The following is a 27,947-nucleotide window of genomic DNA, read 5'->3' on the forward strand; positions in this document are numbered from 1 at the left end:
TCGACGCAATGTTCCGGAAAGGTCTAGGCCCCTAGTTCTGAGAAATACGTTCTCAATGCGAGCTGAAGCCATTCCATCCCTAAGAGTGTTTCATTTTTCTTGCAGCCTTATATCCGCAAAGTATAGCCTGCCTCAGTGTTGTAATCCCTGCTGGGATTGTTCATGGCACTGCAGTTAGAGTCGCACTGCCCTGCGTTTCTAATGTGAGCAGTGACCTATAAACTAGGTACACTCTATACCGTTCTGGTTATTTGGTGAGGAATACAGCTGGCACCAGCTGGACTGGGGCACACCACCGAACGCCAGCTGCTCACCTGCTTCGTACAATGTGGTGTCTCTAGGCCAGATCTCATATCAAACGCTCAGCTAATAAGTTTTTCGAGCAGACTGAAGCTCCAAGGCATCTCGCTCCGCGCGAGTCTCGTGAGCCACTTTGGGTTCTACCTTTCTTGACACAGATTCCAGACAAGTTGAAATCGCCCTCTAGCAGGCAGTCGTTTCCAATTCTTGGAGCTCCTAATGCACTTTTAATGCGTCTACGTTTAATGCGTAGACACACTGATCCCTTGGGTGATTACAGTGCACAATCCACCTTCTCAAAGCGACTTTATTCTGCTCAAATCGCCTTAAAATATACGCATATATGTTTATTTTCCTGCTTTTATTTTTACTTTCATGCGTGTTCTTGAGAGTTCTTTTCCAACTCTTGATACACTAAACACTTTGATCCGTCAAGTTTGACTGTGACCTTATTGTACATACCTTGACTGTAATACTCCGTGGAGCGGATGTGAGTATTTGCTATAAATAAAAAAGCTATAGCACCACTTCTATGGGCAGATGAAGCAGAGCTGCACTGAATACTTCTAGGACGAAACCGCAAAAACCCTGTCATATAGAGAAAAACTTCTGATTTGATCCTTCGAGAGACAGGCAGTGGACCCTACTCGATAATACAAACATAACCTTGCATCTCCGCTCTTTCACTGCGAGAAATCTCCAACGCGTTTGACAGGTTGAAATGAGTGGGAGGTTTTGGGTGTTCAGTGGGGTGAGGGACATTTATTTCTTTTCGACACGAAAGTTATTGCGACGCACAGCGCATGCAACTTTCTCCTTTGCAATCATATACAAATTACTAATAAACTTAAATCTCCAAAAAATAACTGTCCTTTTCTTTTCTCTTTCATCTGATCAAAACAGGACCATTTGTGTGGAGTAGGCGGCTCTGTTTCCGTGGCTCAATCTGGAATTGTCCCTCAGCAAACTGTGCTTGTTTGACTCCAGTCTTTAGGTTTCTTGCCTGTAGCAGGCTCGAAGGTGCTAAAGAACTGTGTACATGTTTTCTTCGGGTTTAGTAAGCGTCATACAATAATAACGTTGCCGCTGCTTGAGCTCAGTGGCCACTCTGTGAAAGAAATGGCGAGCGTCACAACTGTCCGTATCTGGCGCACTAGCAGGAAGCGTATAAACACTCTGTCCGCGTCAATCCTGGCAACAAAGGCAGCAGAGACCCATGCATAGGGCACACAGGCAGCAGTCCTTGGCACAGTTGTCGTCTTTCTCCTTCACAATCCTGCAAATAGATGGGGGGAAAAGTGAAGCGTGTGATGCTGCGCTCGCAGTAAAAGCAGTCTGCTGGCATAAAATGTAACACTGTTACCAAGAAATCAACTTCGCGGAAAGCATCTAAACAACATCTACGTTGTTTCATTGCACTGCGCTGAAACCATTGAAAATGGGGGCAGAAAATGGGCTCAAGGGAAGAAAAAAAATGGTGGTCGCGGAGCCGATAAGAAATGGGAAAAAATTTGGGCTCTGCGCTTTATAAGCTCTGCGTTTTCATCCCAACAATGAGAACAAAAATGGATGGCGCTGCATGTTATTATCATTATGGAACATTAGTTTTTAGCACCAGATAATGACTCATTAGCCCTCATGAAATGCCGGAGTGCTCCCAAAGCACAAATGGGACAGGAATACAATTTTTCCACCGCATTTCCATCAGCGCGGCTAAAAGCAGTGCTAATTATGCTCGGCCGAGAACTTCTTGTAATTTTCCTGTTTCATGTCTTTAATCTGACTGCCTGCAGGCGCTCCTCCTTAAGCGAACGAGCGCCTGCCGTCATTCAGATAAAAACTGCATGGAATGTCATCACGTGAATCACTTTGCCCTTTAGCGAGCTTTCACAGATTAAAATTCGATCGTTTAATGCCAATACTTTCGGAAATCTTTCTAGACGAGAATCTCGTGACAATAAACTATTCACAAATTAGTAAAATTTTCACCACATCGGAAGTTGTACTGTAGTAGGATGCAACTTTTTAAAAAAAATTGCAGTTGGTAACAATGGGCCGCGTGTAGTCCGTGGCGTTCTCTATTAATCCGCTGACAAATCACAACAGTGAACAAAATCAGATTTTTAATGTTTGACTGTATCAAACAAGCCAGGGGCATAAAAATTCTTGAGCTTAGAATTTCGTCTCATGATTGTATCGTCTTGGTTAGGTAACAAGCAAAAGTTTAGCAACAGTTTACTTTTTGTCACGGCGGTACTGAATGTGGGTGGAGCCTCATTGCAGACTTGAGTTGTACCCAACTCCGTACAGTCACTCCAAAACCTCCCTCCAGCCAGCAAGTCAGCAAGAGCTTTTGAAAACAAGACGTCGTCTGGCTCAACATTAAACGGCACAAACGTATACAAATATTATTTACGTCGCGCAGACAACGTTGTTAATATAAGTTGCTACTACAGTTTATTAACATTACTGCCGAAGGTTCTGCAGGTACGTCATATTTACAACTGCGGTTCAGCGCTCTTCTAGAAAGCGTTTAAAGCCTATACACACAATTACGTGTTTAGGTTCGTGTCAGGGCACCACTTAGATCAGCTGTGTCAGGACCATGCCACCATCGTAGGAACAAGTCTCGATGGCCACCTTGATAGGCTTCGCTCAGCAGTGTACCCTACCTGTCGGGTTGCCTCTACGTGCTAGAAGAGAAGGCAGTGAGACTGGGGAAGCAATTCGGACATGAAGTGGTTACAAGGAGGAGGCAGAGAGACAGTTGAAGACCGGTGGTGATCCTCAATATGCACCAGTTATAACACGGCATCAACAGCGTGGCGAGTTGGTACGGTGTTCCTGTTGTTGTTTTTTTCGGCCCTTTGTTAGCTGAGTAGCACATGCGCAACCGGTGTAAAAAGGCCGCGTTGCTAAGAGGGCCTAGGAGTCAGGGCTGTCCGGCAACAAGGAACCTTCGTTCCATACCAGTGAATGTTGTGAGTGCTCTCCTCCTCAATTTCTGGGTGTTTTAATGCCTGACTCGATGACGAGCATGCGCCTGCCTTAAGGAACAATGCCAATACAAACTGGGTTATTCATGGTAAGCAGTGCCCATAGACGCCCCTATTTCAAAAATTCGTGTCCCATTTCTTCCCAGGGCTCGGCTGACACGTGAAGTAACGGCAGTATCGCATGCAAGCTAACCAAAAAGTGCAAGTTTTAGCCAAGCCTTCGTTGTGTTTTCAGCAAAGAAGGCTGACTTTTTGAATTAGAATGGCCGTTCACAGGAGGCAGTTTATTGCTGCATGCACGTGAGAAGAAAGTACAACTTTTTTTGTAATGAATTGTCGTTTTGGCAATTTTTGGTTGCTTGGCCACATGAGTATTTCCTTATGCATGAATATGGTTTCCGAATAAACGGCACCAGGGAGACAGCGCGAGTCCTATGTACTGTCGCTCTCCCTCTTTCTCGTCAGCGTTACGGCTTTCCTTCAGCTGAATTTCCCGTCACTATCAACTCCGCGCGCTCAAGTGTATAGAGAGCATCGCTCAATCGAGATCTGTATACCAGAAACCGCACAGTCTTATGCACAAGTCCTCGTGGCTATTCGTGTAGGTCAAAGATACGAGCTGAATTCAATTCAACTCCGGTTGCAGAGCAAACAGCACCAACCAGAAACGTATAGTGCTTCAATTTATTACAGGCTTTAAAAGCCTTTGTCACTGTCAATCAGTGTTGTCGGCACAATATACTTTCCTGCTGCCGACGAAAGCATGTAAATATAATTTGTAAGTCTGTGGTTTTAGAACAGTGCGAATTTTTATTATTTATTGTTACTTGATCTATTTAGTCAATATGGTTGCGGTTGTAGGCCCACAAATGTGTTTTCACAAAAATACCGCATGGCGAACTAGTACAAAGAGAACAAAACATAAAATCCTCAGCAGATCCTGCCTGATAACAATGCGGAAGACTTTGTCAAGTTTGGGAAGGACCTAAGACGCAGTTTCTGGCATTAATGGGGGACGGATCTCAATCTCACTGCTAAACATTGGGATCATTTCAATACACATTTCTTGCTTTTGGTCATATTTTTCAAACGTTTCTTTTGCTTGTCGCCTGGACAAAATTGGTCATTTGTTGCCTGCTCGTTATCTGGTTGCCCCAGTAACAATTATCTTTTACTTTTCCTTCGTTTTAACGAGGCCGTCATCGGGTACGTACACTGTGGTTGGCGGTGGAGGCGGCACATAGTAGCTGCCGCCCTGTTGCTGCGGGGGATACAGGTGCTGGGGGCCTGGTGGAGGCGGCGGCTGGTATGTGTCGCCCACTGGCGCCGACGCTGCGAAGTAGGGCTCCGCTACGGGCGCTGGCGGCGGTGGCGGGTAGCCCGAGTAAGCGGGAGGCGGCGCGAAGCCCGGCGCAGCAGGGGGCTGGTACTGGTGTGGTGCCTGCGGATACCCGTAGCTCATGTCGTCCTATGGATTGCTGCGTCGAGGCCAATAAACACACATTATCGGTTTAACATCTCCCCCACGCCACTCGTGCAAGCGTGCAGCGAAGCAAGACGAAGAGGCTCTCCCCGTAAATAATTCACAGACGATCAATGCGATTCATGCGACAGAGCATGCGTTAGCGTTAGTGAAAATATTGACCCAGCTGTGCGATAAATTGGTGCAGACGGAATGAAATCACTCATATCTAGTCATTGAAGTTTCGGTTTGCTGAATTAAACTGGCATCGTTCAGTGGACACAAGTTCAACCGCTTCAGAGGCAGGAAGAGGACGCTAAGTACCCACCCGTCCTACCGCTTCAAAGAGGGAATGATAACTGACCCCCCCACACCCAAGCATAGGAAACTCCGGTTAGTTTCGGTCTCAGCTACTTCAGCCTACCTGGTAACTAGAGTAGCGCTGCACACCATGGGAAGGAAAGAATTAAGGGGAGGCCGTCAAGTCCCATTTTTGAAGCAGGACGTGAGGGCTCTCCCCCCACAGCCCAGTTGGCCGCCGTCTCAGCACGTTTGCGCATGCGCAACAGACAATAAAGCAGACGACGCCGCTGCGGCCGACGTTACTATTGGCTGCGCCATCAGCCAGACTCCCACTAAACCTCTCGAAAACATGCGACTTCCGGCATACTTTTTGTCATGCTACTCGTATAGGGACGGCCTGTACTTAGCAGTGCACACGTTGCGAGACGTTGCAGCGCAGGCCGAATTGACTGAGGCACGGGGAAACGAAGCTGCTCTGTTTTCGCCGGCGATGGTTCGAATCCCGCTCGGTGATAAAAACGTTCTTCTGCTGGATATCTTCGCCGTGAAAACGATACGACGCTCCAATTTATTTCCTCCGGCAGCTGTCGCAGGACTGGCGTTGACGTCTGCATCCTCTGTCATCCCTACCCTTATACATCACCCCCTTTCTCTTACTGCCCGCCAAAGGCCGCCGCGTCTTCCTTCACCTACCCTCTCCAGTTCTTTGTATCCACATTCAACTCTGACCCGGAGCTTCAGACAAACGACGGTCAGATTTTGACTAGAGGGGAGGGAGGGGGGGGGGGGGGTTCTAATACTAACGCATTAAAAGCCAGACCTAGGAACAAAAGTAGTGAACAACGCTTCATGTCCACGCGAAGAATAGTTGAGGTTTTTATCAGGCGTTAAGAGCTCTATAGTTAGGCTCTCAGTACAACGACGGGTCTAGGAAGGCTTGTCATATCCTTTCACCCAGTTTTTCTTGAGTGCTTGAAACCAACCATACCACAGAGTCTTTGCATGCTCGCGAATCAAGAAGGCACAAAAACGAGATAGATTATTTCATCGCGTAGTGCTACATCGCCAAGTGCAACGAAAACCTTCAGAACAAGACTGCACGGGAAAAATAAGCACGTCGACCGAATCTAGACCCGTTCATATTAGGCCACGTTCCCGCCACGCCAAATGTTTCGAGCGGCATTTTCGCCATCGCAAGATATGTATAGGGAAGGTGGGTATCCAGAACTAAAATGCTTCCCTGAAGACCCCTTGTGGGCTTCTACTGTATCGCGTATTCCGCTTTCGTGCTGTAATGATTACGTGTAAACTAGTTTACTGGTTTACTCTTCAATCAACAATTTTCACAGAACAACCGTGCTGTTTTTTTTTTTGGTTTCAAACAGTTAGCAAACTTTAATGTCTCGGCGATTGGTTTTAGCAGCGCGGCTATACTTATAGAACCAGCCGCCCAACAGAGAATATGCACTCAGTTGCTAAATATGTCCAGTCAGAGAGCAATAATATCGCTTTGTATTTCAAAGCTGTAATTACCGTGCAGACACCTGCTTGCCAAATCATCCAACAAAACACACACAGTATTGCATTCTGCCTTTCCTGACGGTACTCCTTCCGTTCAGTGTTGCAGGAAAGAAAATGCAGCTGAAAGGTAACATGTGGCATTTAGCCGGTTCCAAAGTCACCGAGATCACCCGTGCACCCTACGCTGGACATTAATTGAAGCTATCATCAGCAACTACAGTAACAAGGAAAAGGATCTCTTCACCCACAGTGACAAGGCTAATGTTTTTCGTTCATGCGATAAACTTGGAACCTCAGCTCTGCCAAGGTCTGCACGTACCTGCTTTTACGCGAAGCGGAGTTCCCGTCTCTTTCCAAGATGAGCAAGAAGTTTCACCTTCGACTGGCTCTTGTAAAACATCAGGTTCGCTATCTTATCTCGACGCGTTATCGATGGCTCGATCCACGTCAGCTAGATTTCATCTTTCGCAGAAAAACCCATAGCTGACATCTCTGGCGTGCATGGAAGCCTGGGTGATTCAGATGATAAGCATCAGCTTTACAAGCACGCAGTAGCGCTGGGAGAGGGCGTGCTGTGGTATGTTAGGTTAAATTCCCTAGTGATCTAGGAGCTTTATGTCAGGTTAGAGCCACTGTGTCAGGTTTAACGTCCTGAGGTTCACTTGGTCTTTGAGGGACGCCGTTGAGGATGGCTCCAGATCAATTTCTGCTCCCCGAGGTTTTTTAGCGGGCGCTGGCATCGCACAGCACACGGGAGTTTCGCATTTTGCCTCCGTCGAAATCCGGCCGCAGCGAACGAGAGTCGATCCCACGAAGGCTCAGCAGCCGAACGCCAAAATCTTTGAGCTGTCACGGCGGGTCGAAGGAGGCATGGTCGTAACCGGAATTGAAGCCCTCATGCACGCCCGAAATGTGGACAACCTGATATGCGCACACACAGTGTCTTCGTCTCTTCACACCTTGAACCAGAATAGTACGAATCATAGCCCCAAACATCTCACCGAGACACAAAAAAAAATTATGTCTGTATCGTTCTGCGGGAATGACGACATAAAGAAACAATTTCCTATAATCTTCGCGGCTTCCACGTCTCGTTATCGCAGCTTACAAACGGGTTGCTCGACTTACAAGTCCAGCTTTCTCTGGCAAAAATTTTGAAAATTGGAAAATTGTAAGACACTGTTACGCAAATACTGAAGGTAATGGTCCATCATTCTGATATGTTGCAAAATCTTTCTTTCAAGGTGTTTCCAGCGACCGCACCTAACGGTTAAGACTGCCATAGAAACAAATGTGGAACGCTTTTGACGTTAGCAAAAACATGAACAGAAAAAAAAAATACGTGACTGCCGTCGGGTGATCTGCGGGTATATTGATTGTTATAGTGAAATCTTACATTATATAAAAAATTGCGTTCATAAACGGTTTCCCGCTCAAAAATGATTTCGTCCAGAATCAGGTCTGAAACATTTCATATTCAATCCGGAGCGCAGTGGTCAGTCTCGCTTGTACAAGGAACAAAATAGACATGTTGTCTGAGTGATTCACAGCGATAACTGGTAAGTGTTCATTCCTTGGTTTCACGTCGTAGTAGTACGTGATTGGCTGTCGTGGTCTGTCTTAGTCGTCGCCATGGGAACCACTCGGAGGGTGGTTACCGTGCAAGGAGGAAAGTATCACGTGAGCGTAGAAATGCGTAACCGGTGAGTGGTTACCACAGGAACCATCCGGATTGTGGTTACCGTGGAAGGAGGTAGGTATCGTCAGAGTGGAGGAATCCCCAACCGGAGGATGGTTGCTGTGTACGGAGGAGGGTATGGCGAGAGCGTAAGAAGGCGCAACCGGGCGGTGGTTGCCACGGAAACCATCCGGAGGGTAGTTACCCTGGAAGGACTAGGGGGGTTACCAGGGAAGGAGGCTTTATGGCGAGAGCGTAGGAAGGCGTAACCGGAGGGTGGCTACCACGGGAACCGTCCGGAAGGGGGCTACCCTGGAAGGAGGTGGGTATGGCGCGAGCGGAGAAACCCCGAACAGGAGGATGATTACCGCGTGGAAGCAGAAGGGTATGGCGGAGCCTAAGAAAGCGCAGCCGGTCGGTGGTTGGCACGGGATGGGGTGGTTTGCATCTTCGGCAGCTTCTGCAAAACGCGCCTCCCGACGAGAGAATCATCGGCGGCGCTTCGCTTCCAGAGCGGCAGACTGGAGAGCAGACATAGACGAAAAACGGCTGCGTGTGCAAAAAATAAAAAGAGCGAAGGGTGTGTTGCTGGGGCTAGTTGGTGCTTGTCGAACATCATGGAATCGCAGCGCTGGCAGACCACGACACAGAGAGGACACACACACAACTACGGTGGACTGTCAACTTTAGTTTGGATATGTTTAACCCTTCGTGTTAAAAGGGCGCCACAGATCTGACGTCGCTCTCATATTCTTTACCACAACATATAAAGTACAAATACTTTAACACCTGTTGCTGAATCTCGCGTTAACCAGGGGTAAGTCTTTTTTTTTTCTCTCTGTTTTTCTCAACAAATCCATCTATGAGGAATCCAAATAAAGTCGACTTCACTTCACTCGACTACAATCGCTTCGTGACTTCTTCAATAAGACCATTTTTTAATGCCACCAGAAATGCATATGCCTTCATACGGAATAAAAAAACTGGCTGTTTCGAGCTCGAGATGTTCGAGAATCGCCTGGAGTCGATTACAAAAGCTACTCGGCGTGTTAAACAAAATAAAATTTTCATTTGAAATGCAGTGTCTGGGCCGACGAACATAGGCCGCTTGGCCAAGCTAGTTGCGTTGCAAGTACGCTACCTGCCGCATGCATAAACACCTGGATGAAGATGCCTAGCTTTCGTGCGGTCCCTGAACGAAGATCTCCGGAAATCGGAACTGCACACAGCTGATGTGGCAGCTGCTCTCCGACTTAGCAGAGTGGAAGGTTCTACGAAGTACTTTCTCGAAACTTGCACCAAACATGCTTGCGCAGCTTTTTGAGTACAACATATGGGACAGTAATTAAAAAAAAATCACAATATGGCTCTTTGCGCATGAAGACAGTAAAGATCAGGTTTTACTGAGCGCTGTGATAACACAGAGATCATCTGCACAGTGCTCGCTGCTTTGTGTGAATTGACACCACGACAGCACGGGTTTTCAAGTAAATAAAACTTCGTTCGTTGGGGATTTCGAGCACATGATTTCATGCAAACATTTTATAAATGGAACTATTTTTTCTTATCCTGGCAAGGCCAAATGAACTTGGTTTGGTTTGGTTTATGGGGGTCTAACGTCCCAAAGCGACTCAGGCTATGAGAGACGCCGTAGTGAAGGGCTCCGGAAATTTCGACCACCTGGGGTTCTTTAACGTGCACTGACATCGCACAGTACACGGGGCCTCTAGAATTTTGCCTCCATCGAGATTAGACCGCCGCGGCCGGAATCGAACCCGCGTCTTTCGGGCCAGCAGCCGAGAGCCATAACCACACAGCCACCGCGGCGACTCCAAATGAACTTGATCGTTTTTATATATAGGGTATATCTGTGTGGAGGTCTCTAATACTGATACTGAAGTGAAGAAGCATTCTTGCCTTTTTTTGCTCATATGTGGGCTTCCTTTCATGCGTCATATGAAGAAAGCATAAAATAGAAAGGAATGAACTGATGGATCAGAAATGCAATAGTGTAAATTTTGTACGAATGCCTTACGGCTTTTTGGAGATATTAGATTCATCTTTTATTACCAAGGGGCTGTTTAATTTAGGTTACGCTTTCAATATAGGACCGATGCATACGGACGCTTGGAAAAGGTTCATCACCTTTTCTTAATGCCCACACGCCGTCGAGCAAAAACGACCACATTTGTATTATTACTGACCTCGCCGCTTAACCTAAACCATTTTGTGAGTTTTTATATAAATGCCAAGGATATGTCGGGGCCCTAGATGGTATGCATAGTGCACACATTTCAGCAAGTTCAACTATTTGCATGGAAGTAAACGTCTTTGTGGACTTCGGAATGCGACGATTATTGCAGCTGCTTCCGCCTCGGCTTTTTCCTGCGCTGAAGTGGAATACTCTCGCAGGCCGCAAGGACGTCACCCCTTCTATCGAGAAACAAAGGGCGCCAAGTCCTGTCTGAACGCTCTATCTATAGACTGTCGACAGTACTTAACAATGGGCTTGCATCACGCCCAGAAACGCAGCCACGAGCGTCAGCTGGCAGAGTCAACATTGACACGATAACGTACAATGAAATAAATTTGCAGAAAGGAAAGGGGGATAGGCTGTGTACGAGATTAATTGTGTACTGAACATGCTTTCCTTATGGCGTAGGGGTACGACAAAGTTGCGAAGCGCTACTGTTTTTCCCGCATGTGTGATTCAGCGAACCTCGACAGATGTCCATCTAACCAACAGTGTTTACTATTCACCTCCCTGTAGATCTTTTAGTTTAAAAAAAAAAAACTAGCACTTTTTGGCGCATAGCCATTTGAACGCGCCCAGCGACCTCACCTGAACCACTGTTCCGCCGACTGTGAATGCGGATCTCCCGCAATGACCCAGTGGATGTGGCGGTGGCAGTAAATGGCTACGTATGATGCTACGCGTTTAGAATAGCCAGCTGTGCATCTTCTACAAATGCGCTTTGCAGCGCAGCACAGTTGCACAAGCGTGGCTCGAGCCCCGAGCCTATGGTGCCATTCAGAGCCATTGTGCTTCAGCGACCGCGAGACGGGAAGATGAAGAACCGGCCCTGGATCTATCCACAAACTTCATAGTGTACGGTAGCACCGAGACACGAAGATGGAAAGAGATGAGGGCGCGATTTTCACGGCTCTCGCGGAGACTGTGGTGGAGGCAGCGCTCCATGCACACACCACGCTTTCACTTCCAGTGCCGGAGGGGTGGGGGGGGGGGGGGGGGGGTGAAGCGACGATGCTTAGTACTGCGCTCTTCTCTTATTCTCTTAGTTTCTGTTAACCGTAACGAACGTTTTATTTATAGTTCCTCTGTGCCTCTACGGTTAGCGAAATGGTTAAGAAGCTCGGGCGTTTGTGTCAGGAAGGATAGGTACCGAGGGCGACCGGGCTGTGCTAAACCGGCTTGCTGTTGGCAGAGGCATGCTTTATTGTCGCCTGCCCGCAGTAGATGACTCATTTTCTCTTCTTTCTCCCGAGAGAGTCTGACCTTGACAAAAGTGAGTGAGCATTCGCCAGAAGATGAAACCCAGCCTGGGATGGATGTAAATGATATCGCATTTAATACTGCACACCGATCACGTCATTGACAATGGCAGTGACGATGAAATAAATTTGCAGAGGTGAATAAATTTATTTCATTCCCGTTTCATTGCCACTAACACTGGATGTAACACTGGAATAGCCACTTACGACCTCAATAATACTCCGCTTGAAACTGTGTCTTCGTAAAAGTATTTTGGTATGCACATAACTTCTAATCTTTCTTGGAATCTGCACGTTGAATTCATTGCTAACAATGCTAACCGCATGTTGGGGTACCTGCGTAGAAACTTCTCCCTTTCTTCTACTTCAATAAAATTTCTCCTTTATAAAACACTTGTTCGGCCTAAATTGGAATATGCAGCATCTGCCTGGGGCCCTGACCTGTCATTATTAGCATCTAAAATCGAATCTGTTCAAAACCATGCGTCACGCTTCATACTTTCCAATTATCACCGTATCTCCAGTGTTACCATTATGAAAACTACTTTATCATTGCCACCGCTTTCACTCCGCAAAAAAATTTCTCGCTTATGCCTATTTCGTAAGATCTATTACTACAATGCTGTCCTTAAGAGCCGGCTACTAACTACCCTACATACGTTTCAAGCCGCATTGATCATTTTAGCAAAGTAGGTGTTCCGTCATGCCATACTAAACACACTTTTTCTTCTTTTGTCCCCAACACTCTGACAGTTGGAACCACCTTCCCAGGCACACTGTCGATATTACTAACCCATGTTCTTTTAAGTCTGCCCTCTGTAATCTGTATTTGTGGATTTTGGTCAGTTCTTTTCGCGTTCGTTTTCTCTGTCTTAATGCTGTCTGCCGGAAATGTTTTCCTTTATTTGGGATTTTTTATGCTTTTCCCCTTTGCCTTCCTTTGCGTTATTTTTTGTGTTTTGTTTCGTTCATTTTTCGCCGCGTTATCATTTCTTCGATTTGTTTTTCTGCTGCACTGTATCTTACGCAATGTATGTCTTTCCCACTCCCCTCTTTAAAGCCTTCAGGCCATGAGGATATTTTAGTAAATAAATAAATAAATAGTCTATTGAATCGCGCACTCACTAAACTTACGTGCATTGAATAGAATTCGTGGTAAATGAACTTATTGTTTATTTCGCTACCTCTATAACAGCCGTTATCGCTCCTTCATTCTGCCAAAAACGCAAAAATAACTCGTTGCAGCATTGATTATATAATTGCACGGAGAGCTAAAAGGCTTCGTATGAAAGCGTCACTGATCTCGAAACAGGGACACTCCACGTACAGATATTGCAGTGAAATGTAAAATGAAGCTCCTATTTCTTCATCAGCCGACGGGAGATGAAACACAACCGTCAGTAAGGACGAGTAGCTCCTTATCGATCATGAGCTCATCATGGCTGCACCTAAATATCATGGGCCCATGGCCATTCCTGCGCTTGTAGTTTAGAACTGCGACTCATGCAAGATTTCTTCAGAAGTTTGAGTGGCAGAGCAACGTAGAATTCGCCCCCTTTTTTTTCACCGGACTGTGACCCCCCCCCCCCCTTCTTTTCCTCGTTCGACATGTGTAAATCAACCTCAGCTAGAGGCGGAAGGCCACCACGTCAGTGTTCTGAGCTCGAACTTGACAAACCGTTGCGCTCGTTCTTTCACGAGGAATTGAATCGGGGTCGGAGTCCTACCAGCTTCTCGTAAGGACGCGCTGACCTTTGTACATCTGATGGTTTTTGTGCGTCGTATACCCAGCGCACTTATAATTTTTTTTGTTATTTTTCGACTAGGATGTCTGCAAAGTTGTTTGTACGTACGTTCGGTTCTTGACTGACCCCCACCCTAGCGATGGCCAGTCACAGGCACGAACTACGCGAATGCCAAGGCACGAACCCCTCACAACCCATCACGAGCCGTTATAACCTGCGAACAGCTGGGTGAACCCAGCCTATGTTCTTGGCTGAACTGTTCCCTTACGCGTCGCATTAAATGTGTCGTGTTATCAACAAGGCTACTTAAAAACTGGCAGAGCATAACGGCTGTATGTATATGTGACCTTCATAGAATACGAAAAAGCACTCGTAAGACTAGCAGTCATGCAGGCATTGCCTGAGCCGGACGTCAAGGAAGCATGTGCTAATGTGCTCAAACTTATCCACACGGACTACATTGTGACCACTGTCCTCCATAGCTGGAACGCCAATCAGAAAGGATGACACACAAGTATGTAGACATCCCTTCGTTATTATTCACTCTTATCAGAAACAACTCAGCCACTTCTGATTAGCGTATGGCATTGTCCTGTTAAGTGATTCACGGGATGAATAATTTCGAGCGCCAACAGGAACAGTACCGCGGTAGCCTCGAATAATAATATCAAGACTAAATTTATAATCAGCAGTCTGGCAAACGGACAACAGTTACGATAAGCAGTGAAGAACCAAAAGGAGTGAAGGAGTGTCTGCAGACCTTGGCCAAGACAGATCCGGACCTTGAGAAATTAGCTGGGGTAATTATAATGGGTTGTAGTGCGTTTTACAGGTATCTTTATGTCATGAACAGCAATCTACCGATATCCCTGAAGAGGAAAATATACAAATGATACATTCTGCCAGTTATTATTTATGGGGCCGGAGGTTGGAGGCTAGATATAAAGGTTGAAATGCAGCGATTTATGCCAGGTAAAAGCATAAGGGTACACTCTAAACACGAATACGCCTATTTGGGAGTAAAAAGGGAGTAAGATGCCCTCTAACGCACTCCTTTTTACTCCTTTCGTGTTTAGAGTGCAACGCTAAGAGACGGAGAGAGACGAGCATGGATTAGAGAACAGGTTTGAGTTAATAATGGCCCAGCGGAAATCGAAAGCAGGGAACGGAGTTTGGCGTGACATGTGATGCGGAGAAGAGACAACCGATTGACCCGTCGGGGTAACGCAGTGGATTCCAAGGGAGGGACAATGTAGTCGACGGAGGCAGAGCATCAGGTGGAGGTCATGAGAGCAGAAAATTTGCTGGGATAGTTTGGCCGCAGCTGGCGCGCTGATTGGAGATCAGTCGTAAAGTGTACTTGGCTGCTGATGATGGCGGTAATGAAAAGCCTCCCGCACCGTCCGTCGATATAACGGCAGGCCTCTTACTATAGAACAGTCTACGCGGCGCCTGCTGACGTCGAAGGCATCGAATTGTTAAACCATTTGACGGGGGTACTGAATTTCGCCTAGTCTGGCCGGAAACAGGACCACTGACGTGATATCGCCTGCGCCAACTATGCCTTAATGGACCCAGAGACAGGCGCAGCAAAAGCATCCACTCGTACAGCTGCCTATAACGACAAGAGAAAGCCAGTGTCGAAAGTGGCTGGCATCGATTCCGATAGGCACGTGCGTGACAGCCAAGAATGATGGGCAACCTATCCGTGAGACCGCGTGCACCGCGTCGGCATTCCACTCCAGGAGTTCTTGATGCACGCGCTCTCCTGCGTTCCGCGGTCGTTATGCACGCCTTGCCGATCACGTTACACCGTTCAAAACGTCATTTGATAGGAGGTGTGCTTCGTGACGTGACCGCCTTCAGCGCCAACGCCTTAGGTTTCTTCCTTGCCCTCGCAAGAACGCGTGCAGGCGATGCGCACGCCGCCGTTCTCCTTTTTCCCCCGACCTCCGATTTCGCTGTCTCATGATGTCTTGATTTCACTGCGGAGAAAGCAGCGACTGCCAAGAATTTCATCAATTCGGTGAAGTGCTGAACTTCAGGCAAAATTTACTGTTCGCAGTGCCTGTAATCGCCGTGGTCAGCAACGCCACAGTTTGCAAGTGCACTGATAAGTCCACAGCATTCGCTCCTTGATCATGCGCGCGTTCGTTGTTTTCAGCCGGCAACCTCATTTTTCTTCTCTCATTGTATTTAGCACAGACGATATCCTTACTGCGTCTGCTGCGTTCATTCTCATCCCTGGATCTGATTCAGCACAACCGATCGTTTCGGGTCAGTGTTTCAGTCTTACAGCAGGCTTCTAAATGGGAAAATTCAGCTGACATCCACCTGTGCTCAGTAAAACTTATACGAATAAAAGATGCGCAGCTTATACACACACATTCGCGGTTTAATGAACCCATTTTCTGCGCACAAGTAATGTTGTATATGGTTTATGGGGGTTTAACGTCCCAAAGCGACGCAGGCTATGAGGGACGCCATAGTGAAGGGCTCCGGAAATTTCGGCCACCTGAGGTTCTTTAACGTGTTTTTATATCGCACAGTACGCGGGCCTCTAGAATTTTGCGTCTATCGAAATGCGACCGCCGCGGCCGGGATCGAACCCGCGTCTTTCGTCTGCGCTCAAGTGAGTATCAACTGAAATGATTTTCTTGATAGAAATTTGCTCCATTGCGCGGAATTCGCCTGAATATATTCGTCTGAGATCGCTAGCGCTGCTTCCAGTTGCCCATAAATTTCGTTTGCCTGTCGAAATCAATACAGCGAGTTCTAATGCCCAGAGTTTGTTCCCAGGATTAAAACAACTTGTTTCAATCGCAATTATTTCAGCCAACGGTTCAGCGTCCCTTTGCAGTCCTGTTGCTGCGTTCTGGTGGAAGTCGGCTGCAATTGTAGACAGAGCGGACTCTTTATTCCAATCTGCAGTCATGGTCTTTCAGCATTTAGACGATCATTCGAGACACAATCCACTTCTCCACTCGGAGGCGTTAAGCTCGTGACTATCAAAACGTAAAGTGCGCAGATCCTCTTTTGCAATTCACTGTCTATATTTTCCACTATGTTATTTCTCTCTTCAACAACGAGAGTTGTCTTACGGAGCCCTTCTCGTGTGGTTCCAGGCGTAGCCCGTGACGAGACGGAGCCCAGCTGGTATGACGTCATCGCCAAGCGCCGAGAAGCAGCAGATGGTGGAGCCAAGGTAGGCCGCAGATGACGCGACGCACAGTATGACGTCAAAGTGCTCAGCCGGCGCGCGCAACTGCATTTCTGTTTGTACTATACTTGATTTGCAACAGAATAAAGAGGTCTGGGTTCACCGCCACCGCTCTCCTCAATCGCATTCTTAAGCGCATTTATCAGTGAAAGCTAACTAATGCTTAATAGTAGTCTATACGTTACTAATAATATTAACCAGATTAAATGACAAGACTATGTAGCACGCATCTGAGGGGGAGTTGTATTGCAGCGTTCACAAGACTTCCCGCCGATCGTTTTGCCTGGCTTGTGCCACATACATCGACAAACGCTTCACAAGAGTGTGAGGACATTTGTGACTAGTCTTCCTTTGTTCCTGTGAGTACACAGCTGGAACGTAGCAACGTTACTAGATTAGATTACTTTGCTCGGTAAAAGCAATGTTTCGGCACGTAAGCACATCTCGTAACCCTTAGAAACAATCGCCAAATTGAAATGCTAGCATTTCCTATCCTTGAGTTCAAACCGAAATTTTTTGTCAAGAAAAAACAACAATTGGTACTTGAAACACAAGCTTAAACAACTAATTTTTCCGCTATCAAAGCTCGACACAAAACACTTCTATTCGTTTTTTTTTTCCAATAAGAAAACATTGACCGAACGTCGAAAGCACACTCTTTTTTTGACAATTTTACGACATGCTGCCACTATGAAGAGCTAAGAGGGAGAAATCTCGCTGTTCTACCCACACGATATGGAAGCGCGATAAGCAAGCAAAAGGCCACGACAGCGACACGGATCTATACTCTTAGCGAAATGCATCAAAATGCTTGGCATTCCCTACAGCGGTACCAGAGGTGTTTTACTATACACAAGGAGAGCCTATACCATTGCGCCAAGGAACGAAAAGTGGAACACCTTCTGCGTTCAGTGGTTCGTTCTGTTGAGGCTCATACGCACTAGTAGCAGCAACAGAGTAATCATACCTTGCCAAGGTGGATGTGGTGAATGTGCGCTCGACGAGTCCGGGGTATGATACAGAATGTCCGCGTCGAGCTTCCACACTCAATAGCATTCTTATCGCGTTATCAGCGTTGTCACGGCAGCCACCTACCCGTAGCGCGAATCTGCACTGCCACAGTGGTATCACAGGAAACGTCGTCCCGAGGCAGAGTGACGCTTTCGTCCCAAGGTGCAATCGCCCCCTTTGTCCACATAAAAATCTATAGTACACCCCTCCGGCGGAGGACAGACAAAACTGCCCGGGTGTTTTCGTCTTCCTCTATAGGCAGCCCAAGCGGAGTCTCCACAGCTGCACGCCTCTTCGTTACTACCCCTCCCCCACATCCCTCTCCGCGCTCTGTCTAGGATCAGAGGTTGGCTGACCGCAGCCACGCGGCCCCTTAGGAAGCAGCACTGAGCGCGGTTGCAGCGGTGGCCCTGGGCTCGTCAGCTCCTCGTGGCAAATAAAGTTTCACGCATTTTAATCTTTTTCCTTCTTAACTCCGTTATATATCCGATTATTACTTTGTAACATGGACTCATGGACAGCTTATCTCGCACAAGTCCCTAACTTTCGGCAACGGTTTTTGCATGTGGCTTTCTCTGTCTTGCTCTTCGGTGGCTATTATTTACCACAAACTGCGTTTACTGAAACTAACTGCATTGAAGTAAAGTCAGAATAAGCATAAGAATTTTTCTCGCGAATACCATGTCGCTAGCGAAAATATTCTAGAGCTCTCTGCATCATCTCAAGTATTTCAACCAGTGTGCCACTTCTCTGTAGTGCATAAAGCTTGCACTGCTTCGCTACAAGATAGTAAATGGCAGTGAATTTCACGAGTGAGACACTAAAATTCGTGTGTAATTAACGCCTGCCAACCTACTTCTACCGATTAATAAATGCGCAGTGTCGCGTCACCGGAAACTGCACAGTAGCGATCAATCGCGCAGTGATAATGAGACAGCTGGAAATGAAATTAGATCCACTCAGCACAACCGGAACAACCGATCTAGGTTATCGAGAATGGCTTATTTAGGCTCCCGCCTCATTAAGTAGTACGTGGAAGCTTCTGGCTGTGTACGTGCGCTGCTGCGGTAGCATTTGCGTACGTGTTCGGTCTGACGGTGGTAGCCGCGTTTGCACACACAGCTCATGAGTATATCAGTACACCCTGCCTGCCATCCAGTAACGCCTTCGGTTCTATGTTGAGTGTCCTGCAATGCCATATCTTTTTCATCTTCCCTAACATCGCTTTAAAAATTCCAAGCCACCGCGGTGGCTCAGTGGTTATGGTGTTCGGCTACTGGCCCGAATGACGCGGGTTTGATCCGGGCCCCGGCGGTCGCATTTCTATGGAGGCGAAATTCTAGGGGCCCGTGTTCTGTGCGATGGCAGTGCACGTTAAAGTACCCCAGGTGGTCGAAATTATCCAGAGCCCTCCGTTACAGCGCCTCCATTGTCCCCGTGCCGGGTCGGAACGCGAAACCTCCCATACCATCACCGCATTTTGATCAAGTCGGAATTTGCCGAGCCTGTATTTACATTTCGGTGAACTTGAAACAACTGGTGGCGATCGAAAGCTAATCCAGGGTCCTCCACTACGGCTTGTCTCATAGCCCGCAGTGTTGCTACAGCGCTGAAGAAATAATTAACAGTTAACCATAACTAGCGTATTACTCCCTCATTCTGCGGCACCCCTTATTTATCCGCTCTCCACAAGTGTGAACCGTTGTGTCGAACACGCAAAAAGTACCGGACTCCTTCTAATGGACAAAGCCCACTGGAGTAAATCTTTCGAGCTCAACAAAAATCCTGTGATGCTTTTTTTTGTTTGCTTTTCAAAATGCACTGAAGCAATGAGGGGCATGCTTGATTCTTATCATGAACAGTACTGTTGTGCTAACAGTAAAAACAACAAAAAACTACTATACAGCGTTCAGCGCCGCCCCATTCGCTTCCTCTATACATGCCGCCAGGGACTCCGGAACTATTTTTGTGTGGGGGGCAAGACTTCGAGCTTATTTTATTTATTTATTTATTTATTTAATGCACATTTATATAATAAATTTTATATATTTATTATTTATGTTCTAAGGTTGATGCAAATTGTCCCGTTGTGGTGACGACACTCCAGCAGTCATGAGGACAATAAAAAGGCTTCCAAAAGAAACTGTTTCAGGGGCTGATGCGTGCCCACTAACAACTGAATGACTCGTCGGCGGCGATAGCCACAAGCGTGCTCGGTGGTCATCGAAGTGAATGCCTGCAGTTCTTGGCCGCACTCAATTTAAAGCTGGCAAGGAACCTCCGAGATAAAGAACCAAAAGCAACTTCAACAATCTGGAAAAATGTGGAAGCATTTGCGCGCAGCCACGATCAATGAAGATAAGTTTGGTCGCATCTCGCATTACAAATCAAAATGGTAAAGCCGCGTGTCGGCGGTTTTTTGAGTGCAAATGAACAGACGGTGCAGAGATTAACGACAATATAAAACTAAGTGACATGGGAAGCTTTACGCACGAGCAGTGACCAACTGCATTAAGAAAGTATGTGCATAGTTTGTTTAAATTCTGCTAATCATGATCATGTACACTGGTCACACAGTCGACTTCTGTAGGGACATGACTGCTTCAGGTTACTCATATACGAAGTGCTTTACAACTGGCTACGAAGCCAAGTAGATCAGCCCCACTGTGCTTTGCATTAAAAGAGGCCTAGAATTGAAGTGTTTCCATTGTCAGAAATCTTATCCAAGTGCAAGCAGTTGGAGACTTGGGGTGGGGTGGGGGGGGGGGTGGGGGGGGGGGGGCGACCGCCCCCCTTGCCCTCCCCTGTTCCGGGGTCCCTGCATGTCGCAGAGTCACGTTGTTTACTTTCTTCTTTTTTGTGACGACGACACTCATCTAAGCAGCCCGAAAATTCAACTTGCTTACTGTAAGGAACTTGCGCCGACAACTAAAGGACCTCGCCTACGGCGATATATTGGCACGTGCACTTGGAAGCAATAAGAATCAAGAAAGCCCGCCGCTGTCGGATGTGCCCATTTTAAACTTTCCTCAGAACACTCTAGATAGCCGTCGTGTATCGTCGAGGTCACACCCAGACAGCGTAATCTATGCGCGTCTGATAACGGCCCTTCGCAAGAAACAAGTCGCTCCGCTCGCTTACGCACTAGATAGTTCGCACTGCGTGGCGAAATAGAAAATGATAAAACCGTGCATTTGCCGGCAATAAGAAGGTTTATGTGGGGTTTAACCTTCCACCGCGGCGGCTAAATGAGGAAGACTGAAGCAAGTTTATCAAAGCGGAACATTGTGGCAATACCCGCCATCTTCACAGAATGCCGTGCTTCCGCCTGTCAGAAAGTATACAGTTCAAAATCCAGCACCTCAATATGCTCCTATCGCGAACGGTACGGTACGCTACGGTACGGAATGTCGTGACATGTCGTTGCGTCTCGTAAGGCCGTAGTAGTGCAGTCCAGATTAATTTCCACCCCCCCTGGGCTCTTTCACGCACACAGACATCGAACACCACACAGGGGTTTTTACATTTCGCCTTCATCGAAATGGAGCCGCTATGCTCGGTGTTCTATTCCGCGACCTCGTGAGCAGTGGTAAAACGCCTTATTCGCTGAGCCACCGAAGCAGTTTCTGCCCAGGCAAATAGTTTTTGGTGGCTCGTCACGCGCCAAGATATGGCACAGCGAGCCGTTGCGTCCGCTTGCTTAAACTTTTTTCTTATTTTCAAGATCCAATCTTCGAAGTGATTTCCTGGCGAAACTGAAAGCAAAAGTGTGTAGGACACTTTTTTTTTTGTGCCATCACACGCTTGAGAGAGTAAGCGCTGTACATTTATTTCACAGCAAATGTGTAGTAGGATTGCTGCATTAAATTTTCCTTCCCAACAAGAAGACTGCTGGCTCGCATTATTTTTAAATGCAGGTCTCATGCTAAAGATCTCGCAGTTTTCCTGATAATCTTACTTGTTTGTAATTTCCGCATGTAAATCTGGTTTTGTTATACTACCAACTCTTACAATTTATCTGTGATTTTCTGAAGTAAATGCTTACCTTTTTTCGGCATTTGGACCTTCCGACTTTCGGACTTAGCTGGGATTCTTTGCTCATTTTAGCATTTTCAGTTTCTCACTCCGCTTGCAGCTGCGTTGCCCTCTGTAAGATATTGCTGAGCAGCAGATTTTTTTTCTCTACGTTTTCAGTTCATAACTTTCAACTTGAGCTTTCTTCTAATGACAGCTTATTCTGTTGTGGAGCTGTGTTTTCCTCTGTCGTACTTTTCTGGGGAGATTCAATCAAGCTTAAAACCTCAGTAGCCTTCTAGCAAATTCTCATGGTCGATTCGGTCACAAAATCGCACGTTGCGCTGGTCGATTCCTGGGCACTCGTCCCGCTGTGGTTCCCTTTCTCTTGCTCGACCGTACTTTCAATTGACTGCATTTCTCAATTTCCGCACATTGCAGAGAATCACAAAAATATATTAGCTTAATACCTAGTGGCTGGCTTGTTGGTTCATCATACTGAGGACTACACCTAGAATAGTAGCAATGCGGACAAGGCAGACGGGCGCAAACACAGGCGCTAACTACATCGTTTAATGTCTTCAACTGAATTATATTGGCAGCAGTTGTATGGTAACATAAGGGAAATAAACGAACAACAACTGAAGCAACCGTGGCACGGGCATCTCGTGTCTCCAACCCATCCCCTCCAATCATTACCGTGCTCATGGGCGCTTAGAAACAGCAGCTCTTTTTTGCTTAGGTGTACGGACGATGCATGCTTACACATTTATCGGAGAATCTTGAGATGTTCTGATCTTCTGCTATCACCCTTGTGGCGCTTTCTCGGCACTTGCGCAGAACAGCAGTTCTTACAAAGGCAGGAGTGCAGTCCTTAAATTGGCTGCAGCGCTTGCTTAGCTCACCCGAGTCTACACCTTTCCTGTAGTCCTCAGTATGATGAAGCAACAAGCCAGCCACTGCGTATTAAGCAAGTTCATTTGTAGTTCGGCTGGCCATCTGTTTCCTTGTGATCTGTGGCATCTCGTGCCCCACATAGCAGTGGCGTTGTGCAGATCCAGAACGTACGCTTTTTGCATTCGTCGCAAGCTGCTACCCTCCGATATCCTTGTGCCTTTTGGTTTATAGTTTGCTTTATGGGGGTTGAACGTCCCAAAGCGACTCAGGCTATGAGAGACGCCGTAGTGAAGGGCTCCGGAAATTTCGCACACCTGGGGTTCTTTAACGTGCACTGACACCGCACAGTACACGGGCATCTAGCATTTCGCCTCCATCGAAATTCGACCGCCGCGGCGGGGATCGAACCCGCGTCATACGGGCCAGCAGCCGAGCGCCGTAACCACTGAGCCACCGCGGCGGCACCCCTCCTGATCCCTTTTGTCGGATTCGTTCCGTCCGTGGGTCACGGCACTCGTATCTGCAGGTTCCTGCGATCCAAGTAGCAACGGCAAACACGTCTGTACAGGGATCACTTTCGCCTACTTCTCAACTGCTCTCACAGCCGGGATGCTGCGGCGTGGCGATGGCATGACGTATCCCGCATCATTGACAGGACCACCGAGCTCCTGTGGCAACAGATACTACGACAGCTGCAGCAAGGCCTTCCATGAAAGGCGACGCCTTCCTACAATGCAGTGCACACTGTCGGTGCTGTGCAGCTGCCAGCAGAAGTGCAGCACCTCCTCAACCATGGTTCAAAGTTTGCCGTGGATCCGAGAAAGAACGCAGCAGAACAGCTCGCGATGGTGAGACAAATATCAAGGCTGGCCCCAACAAATCAGGCCGAAAGGTGCGTCTCGGAAGGCGTTGACGCGTCGCTGTGGTCATGCAAGAGACTTTCCGTTTAATAATATTGTCGCATGTCTAAGGGTCATATCTTTGAACTTGTTACCAGCCGACAAAGAGGGTGGGTTTGTTGTTACGTCACGAGAAGCTTATAAATCGCAAACAACGGAAGCAATAGCTTCGGTTTAGGACAGTCACAATGAGGTTTTGCTACGCAAAGTTCACAAGCCATAACGATGTGTGAAGGTCTTGACCTGGACAAGCTTTCTCGGACCATTAACGGTGACAATAAGCTGAGCTTACATTTAGTTTTTAGTGTGAAAACTCACAAGCCTGACTGCTCCCTAGGGGTTATCGTTTCCGAGAACGGGGCATGGCAGAAACACCTTGCAAAGTTTCTGCAGACTCATCTTAACATGCTCACCATTGACGACACTTTTCAGGTGAACGGTTCCGAGCGGGTAATTGACTATCTAAACGACAGGCACAGCGGCATTTTCCTGGCTTTTTCTGTGGATGTTGAAGATCTATACTAATCAATTCCGCATGACGACCTATTGAACAGTGGCAGAGATTGTATAGACCTCCCTGGTGCGGTGCACTTTCAGAATGCGTCAGGTGTGGTAGCCAGCAGTTTCTTGGAGTTACTTTCAACCTACTTGAACTCCACCTTTGCGCAGTTCGATGGTCATATTGTCTCGCAACAAAATGGGATTTAATTCTATTGGTTCATGTGTCGCGCCAATCTTGAGCGATATCTACCTTGCTCTACGAGACCGTAAGATACGGGATCGATGCGCCGAACTTGGAGTAGTCTCGGCCTTTATCATGGACGATGCCGAAGGGTGTTTTCAGGTACGAGTGTCCCAAGTTGTTACCATGTTCATCGACTGCCTTCAACTGTTAACGGCAAATCATGAGTGCCCAGTCAATGGCCACGTTAGATTCCTGAACTTATGCCTGTATTTCGGCTCTCAACATGTGTGCTGGTCCTGTGAGCCAAGGGGCAAGAAGCCAGTCCTTCCGTTTGCATCGGCACACTCAAAACTAGTGAAAAGAGTCATAGTAAAGTCTTGTTTGACGAACGCCCTTGAAAAATCATGTACACACATAAAAGAGGAAGCTTTTCAGAGACAAGTACATCGTCTTCAGGAAGCCGGGCACCCTGCGCATCTTTTAACTGCTGTATCAGAAAGCATGCTCAATAAATCAAGGAACCAACCCAGAGCAGATGACTTTCGAAGGAAAGTATCTGTCATACATTACCTGCGCACTGTATCGCACAACCTGATAGAGATTGGAAACAGCGGGAACTGAAGTTGTCTTTTCGGCGTCCAAGAAATTGCAGCAGTTATGCAAAAAGGTTAATTTCGAAATCAGTAGAGAGCCCGACTGCATGACGAAACATCGCCCGCGTCTTGTAAGCTGTGAGAAAGATGTATATTCCCCTCCCTTGTCATGTGTCAATATCTATATCGGCCAAACAGGTAGGTGTCTAAACACAAGGATGCAAGGGCACAGAAGAAATCTGAAAGATGTTAACTCGGGTGAGCTAAGCAAGCACTGCACCCGATGTAAGGACTGCACACCTGCCTTTCTAAGAACTGTTGTTATGCGCAAGTGCCGAGACACTACCACAAGGATGATAACAGAAGCTCAGGCCATCTCAAGATTCTCCGATAAATGTGTAAGCATGCATCGTCCGTACACCTAAGCAAACAAGAGCTGCTGTTTCTAAGCGCCCCTGGGCACGGTAATGATTGGAGGGGATGGGTTGGAGACACGACATACCCGTGCCACGGTTGCTTCAGTTGTTGTTCGTTTCTTTCCCTTATGTTACCATACAACTGCTGCCTATATAAGTCAGTTGAAGACATTAAACGATGTAGTTAGTCAGCGCCTCTGTTTGCGTCCGTTTTTCTTGTCCGTGTTGCTACTACGCTCTAGTCCTCAGTATCTTTGAGCGACGCCTGCGTCTGGTGCGGATTAACTTGTCTACGGCGACGAAACAGGCCGAGCAGTGTGCTTGTGTCATTACATACGTGAGCGGCGCTTCAGAACGGCGTCGGTTGCCACAGCGATGTGGAGATCGCGGAGCTGAGGGCGTTGCCACTGGAACCATGCAAATCATAAGAGCGGCTAAATTTATCCTTGAAATCATTAATGCCTTCGCCGCGCCGTCCAGTTCAGTAGAGCGAACTAAAAGCATGCACTCACTCGCCCAAGCTTCTTTGTTTTCCTGCGGCGTTTGTTGCAGTGGTAGCGATTTGTTGAGTACTTGAACTCTTGCGGAGTATCCTGCGTCTAGAATGGAGGTCATCCAATACAGGGAAGACATCTTCACGCTCAACTTACCTGCTGGTCTCATTCAGTGCTTATTTGTCGTTCCTACATTCTTTTCTGCTTTTCGCTAAACACGAATACATATGCGCTTTCGTGAAATTAAAGTAAGAATGAAGAAAAAGTGCCAGTGAGTGCTATAAGCCAAGCAGTCGGGTTGGCGCAGCTTGTGTTGCATCTGTACGTGCCAGCTGGAGTGGCAGAAGCAGCACGAAGTAATTAAAGACACCAGTGCACACTGATTGCCTGGAGCTCCGTGTCGTTCATGCTTGCGCACTCGTGCGATATCCCCGAGCGCATACTTTCTTGCAACAAGATTCCGGATGGTGCCCAGCGCGTGCACCATCGCCTAAATGTTTTGATGCCACTCCTTGTTCTGGCACTAGGAATTCAATTCTGATAGCCCATTACTCTCAGCCTCACCAACTGCCGGCACTGCAGGCCCTTACAAAAACGTTTTGAGACTGCCCACTGATAGTCTGACACACTATAACGAACTGTTTATAAAACTTTTGTGAGGGGAAGAAGCCACGGCTGGCTTCTGGATATCTGGCGCCGAATCAAGTAAACTGTTTCAATGTTATAACCGCCGGTGATTGGCCTGCGCGTCGGCAATTATTCACCCCGCTATTCGATGACCGCCGAGGCTGCGAGTGCAAGCCAGTTCAGGGACCATTCTAACGTGTGAAAAGCTTCGAGCATTCGCGCCCCCGATTCGCTGTAGCTTACACTTCGGTGTCAGTAATTGTGTAGACAGTCATAGCACACTCTGGCTCTCTTTTAGTACAGACGGTTTGTGATGATTTCACTGCATGTATTACTCGAGTTCACTATCCGCTCAGTTGTACTTCCACTAAACGCCACTCGCTCTAATTTGTACAGAGGGCGAAACATTTGTCTAGGACACACAAGCTGCGTTATCCGGTCAGAAAAAGCAGCTACCAAAGTCAGTGCGACAAGCAAGGCGAAAAAATACGAGGCAGCCCCGTCAATGCGGCCTAGCATGCTCACATTCAAGTCATTCAGCCTGTCTCGATCCAGGCGTTACCGCTAGATGCCATGTGTGCAGTCAGGAGAATGTAGCTCGACAGTTCTATGGAAGTGTTTTGTCCTCTGCACTCAAATTCGTTGAGAGCCACTCGCAATAAACAGCGGAGAGAGAGGGGCCACTCTCGCCAACAATCCGCCGCTCACACTCTTGCACTTTCGTCGTCCTGCGAGATAAAACTCAGACAAAAGCACTCCCTGGTACCGCAAACAGCTCGAATAAGCTGCGCAACCAGCGTCTGACTTGTTTTACTGAGGAGGCAAGTTGCAGTGGAGTGGAAGCCATACGAGAGCGAAGCGACGGCTTCCACAATTGTTCCATTCTCACGTCTGCCCGCAAGCAAACCATACACGTCTCACTCAACCGCAACCAGTGAGGTGAAGTACAAGGCCGCGAGAGGTCACTACACTCCGCTAGGCGTCTCCTGCCCTGTGCACGCTTGACGATAATTAAATCATCGCACCCAACTAGGTAACACGCGCTATCACTACAAAGACGAATTATTTTTCGCCCCGGCAACTCTGAAGCTTCTAAACACCCATTCCTGTCTCCTTTGGCACTCTAGACTCCGTGGGGCTACAACGGATAGACTCAAAGACGTGTACAGTCGTCACCACAGGTGTCTAGAGCGCTCAACACCGCCCTGTCACACAAAAGTAAAACTTAAGCAGGCATTCGGTTTTTGAAGCTAATGCTTGCGCTGGAGTGAAGCAGCATGTGCACACAATTTTCCTTGGCAATGGCACAGTACCAGTTATAGTGCACCTAAGTCAAGATTTCACTTTGTTTGGTGCGCTACACACCTCTCCAGTGCTCTAGACAAGCATGCTGACGACTGTGAAATATTACCGCTGCAAAAGCGCATGGGATCTTGTCGGCTGCCCGCATTCAGTCTTCGTTTGGCCCAAGTGCTTCAATGGAATGAACTTATTCGCCACGAAAGCCAGTAACAGCCGTTCTATGCGTGACGCATATTCCAGGCAGAACACGCACCAAGGAAACTGCTACAAA

At 47.4% G+C, this 27,947-nt stretch overlaps 1 protein-coding gene across 2 annotated transcripts; it reads right to left on the bottom strand.

Moving 5' to 3' along the window:
* Positions 1-589: 589 nt before the first annotated feature.
* On the bottom strand, positions 590-17,974 carry LOC144115011 (uncharacterized). 2 transcript variants are annotated; one of them, XM_077649124.1, is made up of 3 exons: positions 17,706-17,974; positions 4,511-4,774; positions 590-1,576 (listed from the first exon to the last, which is right to left on the bottom strand). In XM_077649124.1, the coding sequence occupies exons 2-3, from the start codon at positions 4,756-4,758 to the stop codon at positions 1,486-1,488; spliced, it is 339 nt and encodes a 112-aa protein (XP_077505250.1). In that variant the 5' UTR covers positions 4,759-4,774; positions 17,706-17,974; the 3' UTR covers positions 590-1,485. The 2 variants fall into 2 exon arrangements, with proteins under 2 accessions (XP_077505250.1, XP_077505251.1); XM_077649125.1 differs by lacking the exon at positions 17,706-17,974 and adding an exon at positions 6,902-7,052.
* Positions 17,975-27,947: the final 9,973 nt, after the last annotated feature.

The sequence above is a fragment of the Amblyomma americanum genome, chromosome 1 (genome assembly GCF_052857255.1).
Source record: "Amblyomma americanum isolate KBUSLIRL-KWMA chromosome 1, ASM5285725v1, whole genome shotgun sequence".
In the NCBI taxonomy this organism is placed as follows: Eukaryota; Metazoa; Arthropoda; class Arachnida; order Ixodida; family Ixodidae; genus Amblyomma; species Amblyomma americanum.